This window comes from Gymnoscopelus microlampas (assembly GCF_963454915.1).
Source record: "Gymnoscopelus microlampas genome assembly, chromosome: 17".
Taxonomy (NCBI): domain Eukaryota; kingdom Metazoa; phylum Chordata; class Actinopteri; order Myctophiformes; family Myctophidae; genus Gymnoscopelus; species Gymnoscopelus microlampas.
This window is the reverse complement of record NC_139954.1, coordinates 13,768,671-13,774,670: the sequence shown is the minus strand read 5'-3', so window position 1 is coordinate 13,774,670 and position 6,000 is coordinate 13,768,671. Positions and strand designations below refer to the sequence as shown.

Below are 6,000 nucleotides of genomic sequence, written 5' to 3'. Positions count from 1 at the left end.
ATGGTCTTTTCCTTTACTTTAGCTTTTTTTATTGTCTCCGCCAGGCCGAAAGGCATGGCGCGAGAGTATGTTTTACCCCCTGTCCGTCCGTCTGTGGATAGCTAATCTCCCGCATCGTTGGCTTGATTGCAGCGCAACTGTGCACACACACTCCCTGGATGCCAATTCAGAACCTCTGCCCCATTTCTTTCACATGGCCCTGTTATAGTGCCACCAGGAGGCCGCTTTTTGCAAAACACATTTTCTCACAGTACTGCTACATATTTTGTCCTAACATCACGCGAATCGATACACAGTATCTCTATAGTCATTAAAAAAAACACGGTCTTTCAGATTTTTCATTTTCCATCCTGATTGACTAAAAATGGCTTCCAAAGTTTCCAGGACTGCTCCGTTTTGACCGAAATGCCTCAAATTATGAACACAGCATGCACTTTCCGTGCTACTTTGCACCCACTTTCCCACTATGCCGAGCAAGACATTCCACTTGAGATTTTTCTAATCAGCCTCATGGTGGCGCTATAACAGTCCGATTTGTGTTTTCACCTATACCTGCACCAATCTGTGTAAAACTTTGTATGTGCACTCTCTAGAGGTCAAGGAAAAACCTTACCCCTGCATTTTTCACATCTACCTTTTATAGCTCCACCAGGAGGCCGACTTATGTACAACATATTTCTTTACATTACTCCTTCCGATTTTATCTACATTTCACGCAAATCGGTACACATGATCTCTATAGTCATGTGATCAAGACGGATCTGTTTAATCTTTCATATTCCATCCCGATTGGCAAAGATTCACATCTAAAGTTTGCACAAAATGCCGCAAATCATGAATGCAGCGTCCGATTGTGGTCAACTTTGCACACACATTCACACTATGTTGAGGAACAAGTGCTACCATTTTAACATTGGCCTGTGGGGGGTCCCCACCGACTGTACCTGGCCCTTAGGTGGGCCCCACCTAGGCAATTCTATGTGGGGCCGAGGTGGGTCTTAACTGCGATGCCCATGCGGGCTATAAGTCGCTTCGACCTGGCCCTTAGGTGGGCCCCAACTAGCCACGTTTATGTGGGACCAAGGCGGGTCCTAACTGGGTTTGCCCATGCAGGCTTTAACTGGGTTCTACCTGGGCCCTAGGTGTACCCTAACCAACCAGAGTGCAGTGCCCATCGCTCCAAATGTTGTGACGTCACGGCTCTCAATACTGCACATTGGTGGAGGAGGAGGGGCCGCAGGGCGCCCGCACACATCGCTGAACCAATGGTAGCCCACGGATGTTTCCTCTGGAGATTTAAAATCTGCCCCTCTATGCCACATATCATCCGCGCTACAGGGTCTTCACTGACGAGCCACGGCCCCACTGGCCCTCATGACGCTATGCCACTTATATGCGCTGCCAAGTGGCCGCGGGCGCTACTTGGGCGTGGCGGCGGGCTAGACGCGAGGCCCTGCCGAGCTTCTAGTTTTCTATCAATTAGCCTACACACCCCATGAAGCATTGAATTCATGGAGATGTTTTTGTTTTTGTCGCATTCCTGAGCCAATAATTTGATGACCAGGTGTATTTCCAGTAGGAGACTCAAAGATCTGGATACATTAGCATCTTTCCACCGGTAATCAAATGATTGGCTTAGGAATGCGACAAAAACAGAAACAAATCCATGAATTCAATGCTTCATTGGGTGCGTAATTGATGGCAAATAAGTAATTTTTTGGGTGAACTACTCCTTTAAGGTACATACACATCCTGCACAATCCTTGACGCTGTGCGGCCTTCAAATCCTAGTCCTATATTGCACTGATCAGAGCACTGGTCACCGAGTTGTGGCCATTTGAAGTTTTAGACACTGTTGTAACTCTGCTCTAGTGCCCCATATGTGTGTAATTTAGTTTTTTTTTGGTGTGACTATTCTCATGGCAGCCCCCTGAACAGCATTTGTGGCAAGTATGGTAAGAAACCCCTGTTATTGAACAAAAACTCTATAGCAATGATCTAACTGAATTTGAATATAGTGATTAACCTTTTAACCAAAGAATATCACCCTACTTTTAAGTGTGTTGCTCAGGGAAACTTCAGCTCTTATTACTGGGCAGGCCGGGAGGTGAACTGGTGACCTTAGAATAGTACAGAATACTTTATTGGCAACAATTAAACAACTCAGTATCAACGATCAAAAGTGCCAAATGGATTGATGGACTGAACCGAAGCTTATTTCAATTGTCGTCCATTAAAACACTCAGCAGACTGTACACAGAACCAAACAAAAACACAACAATGAATACTACTATAGACAGTTAAGAACAGTACACATACTGGCAGACAAGCGACTCAACAAAGGTTCACAGAGAGAGTGCAGGTGAGAGCAAAAGGGCAAAGTTTATCTAGGCCCGAATAATATTTAAATGAAGCCATGATTTAAGATCAGTCTTAAACTTTGGAAGGGAATTCAGAGATTTCACATCTGCTGACAGAGCATTCCACTTGTCTTCTCTTAGACTGGCATGGCCAGACTAATATCACTGTGTCGATATAGAGGATATGCGCATGCTTAAAGTGAATGGCACATCGAGTGGCAAATCGAGTGGCAAAGAAACATGCAAAATGAGTTTAACATTGTTTAATGTTGTTTAATGCAATCAGATATGACTTTTCTGTTTGGATGCATGGGCTGTCAAGGCCAGAAAGTATTTTTTTGACACTCAGTAGGCATTCCTGCATAACTTCCGGGTTTGATGATGATGTCACACGCATATCTTCTATTGGGCGATTTCCTTTTTTTTTTGTATTGGCAGATTTGTCTGGTTTACAGGCTAGGTTCCTTTACCCATTAAGCTATGGCCACCCAATAATTGTGTATATTTTTATGTATTTATTTAATCTTTTTGAATCGAATCAAAATCATTTGTAGAATGTCTACGTAAATTTACAGTATGAAAGCCAGGATGGGCTGTTCAGTGACGCAATCAAGGCAACGTGATCAAACCCCTAAGATTATTGGAGCATGTCTTTATTCTCTAGATAGTTATGACGGAATTTGGACAAGATAAAAATGCACCTCTCACCTCCTCGTACGGACTCAGACACTCTAACAGCAATTTATGGACCTCCTGAACGTTACTGACCACCAGGCTGTTAAATATAATCAACGAGGTGAGGTCTAGAAATATTGAGCTCTTGCCGTACACATTCATCTGAATAATAATAATAATAATAATAATAATAATAATAATAATAATAATAATAATAAGGGTAATAATAAGTGTAATAATAATAATAATGATAATAATAATAATAAATATAACAATAAATATTGTAAATATGATAATAATTTGATGATTTAAACTTAAATGTTCTTCTCATGGATACCCTTTTATTGTATTCTGTGATCTTACATGCTGCATATCTGTCCCCATCTTCATCAAATCAGACTGGAAGAAAAGCTCCATGACACTCGAGATACACCATCTGTTGCTAAATGGAAAATGGTACTTTACCCTTATATTTCAACCTTACAATGTTTGTGAACATAGGGCAATATCGCTACCCAGCCTTTGTCTTGTGCCTCCTCCTGTACGGCATCATTATCATTGCTAATCTTGTCATAATACTGGTAATATCACTAGAGAGAGCACTGCATGAGGAACCCATGTACATTTTTGTTTTATGTCTTTGCATCAACTCGCTGTATGGTTCCTCTGCCTTCTTCATCAGATTCTTAACAGACCTTCTCTCTGATTCTCATTTGATATCACGCCCGGCTTGTTTCACGCAGATCTATGTTATTTACTCGTATGGCTGTTATGAGCTCACCATTTTGAGCATTATGGCTTATGATAGGTATATTGCTGTGTGTAAGCCTTTACACTACCATGACAAGATGACAACCAAGACGGTGTCAAAGTTGACAGCCTTTGCGTTTATCTATCCAGCCTTTACCATTTCAACTCTTCTGTATTTATCCATCAGACTTCCTTTGTGTGGTAATGAGATAGCAAAAGTATACTGTGGCAACTGGAATGTTGTAAAATTGTCCTGTGTGAACACCCTTATTAACAACATTGGTGGTATGTTAGTGAGCACAACTACTGTTTTTCTGCCCCTGGCTTATGTCTTGTATACTTACTTGCGAATTCTGCTTGTTGTTAGGAAAGGTTCTTCCGAATTCAAGAGCAAAACTCTACTAAGTGTTTTACCACACACTATTACATTTTTTATTTATTCCATCACTGCATTTTGTGACATAGCCCTCAGCCGTTTTAATGTAGAAGAGTATAATCCAGTTTTGGCTATTATTTTATCACTGGAATTTTTGGTGATACCTCCTATTCTGAACCCTCTTGTGTATGGCTTGACGTTATCAGACATTAGGAAACATATTTTCAAGATGTTGCCATGCATGGTCAAAAGTAATCACTTAGGCATGACGTGATTGGTTCACAATCTGTCTATCTGTTTTATACGTTTATACATATTTTGAGGGTTTTTGTTTTCAAACTGTTTATGTTTTCAAACTGTTTATATGATGTTTTGCATAGTAGTGTATATTTGTCTGTCATTAGCCCATTGATACTTGGAACACTTTTGTGTCACTTTAGATGTCTTTGGCTATTCAAAAATAGAAGATATAGATCTGCTATTTTTGAAAAATCTTGAAAACATATTTTTTTCCCAAAAAAATGTTATGATTTAGATTTTTTTAAAGAATCGCCTCAGGTCTTAATGGGTTAAATGTTTGTCCTCAATTAAATTGAGTACAAAGGACCTCAATGGAAACAAGCCATAGGCTTTTTTGGGTTATACAATCCACTTAGCAGACCTTGTATTGAACTGTACTTTCCTGTGCTATTAGTTTTTGCAAACTGCTACTAAAGTATTCAATCAATCAATCAAACTTTTGGATCAAATTGAACCACATGACATCCATGAGATTCGTCATTGACCAGATCCTAAAATAAACATATATACAGTACATATAAACTAGACTCCAGCGTTTCTTTATTTGATCTACAGATCACTTATAATTATTCAGGATTTTCCAATGCACTGTTGTTTGCTGGCAATTTGTTTCTTTGTTCAATTTGTAAATCCGTTTACGATAATCTAAAGCCGTGTCTTATGTCTGTGGGACATCTAAATAAGATGTCAAATATTATAAATATAGTACATTTGTTGATACCTCAATATATTTAATTCTAGTTAACGGTGCATTCATGCTAGTGGTACAAATTTGGGCTGTGTTTGCATGCAAGCCAAGGTCACTCTGCTGTTTTCAAGAAGGTCATAAGGGTGTGTGTGTGTGTGTGTGTGTGTGTGTGTGTGTGTGTGTGTGTGTGTGTGTGTGTGTGTGTGTGTGTGTGTGTGTGTGTGTGTGTGTGTGTGTGTGTGTGTGTGTGTGTGTGTGTGTGTGTGTGTGTGTGTGTGTGTGTGTGTGTGTGTGCGTGTGTGCGTTCGTGCGCGTGCGTACGTGCGTGCGTGCGTGTGTGTGTGTGGGTGTTAATATTTATTGTCCATATGAAAATCTTTCAAAAACTGTGTGTGGGTGCGCATACTCACAACTGTGAATTTTAATGTACCCAGGGTTGCAGTTGTTGAAAGGGCCATAAGAGGGTAGAAACTTATCCTATGATGGAAAGTGTATGCCTCAATTAAACATTCATATGGCACGTAATTATTTTAAGGCCTTATAACTATCAAACATGGCACAATGCAGCTTTCATTCATCTGTTTGCATTTGCAGCATGAATAACTGTTTTTGCATCAGTATTTTGCAAGTAGCATCAGTATGTTTTTTAGCTGTGTTGTTTTTAATATCATTAGTTATGATTGTTATATTTACCAATTTTGTTTCCCCTTCATATATATTTTATATAACCCTATTCTGAGTTACAGAACCTTATTAGCAAAGTAATTAATTATTATTACCTTAATAGGCATAGGTAAGTTAAAAAGTTAGCTATTGAGATGAGATTTAAAAGCAAACAGAGTGGCATCTTA

The 6,000-nt window shown here is 39.7% G+C and overlaps 1 protein-coding gene across 1 annotated transcript; it reads left to right on the top strand.

Moving 5' to 3' along the window:
* Window positions 1–3,481: 3,481 nt before the first annotated feature.
* On the top strand, window positions 3,482–4,435 carry LOC311064308 (olfactory receptor 4B13-like; the record flags this gene model as incomplete). Its single annotated transcript, XM_084084142.1, has 1 exon — window positions 3,482–4,435. The coding sequence occupies one exon, from the start codon at window positions 3,482–3,484 to the stop codon at window positions 4,433–4,435; it is 954 nt and encodes a 317-aa protein (XP_083940268.1).
* Between the last annotated feature and the right edge of the window lie 1,565 nt (window positions 4,436–6,000).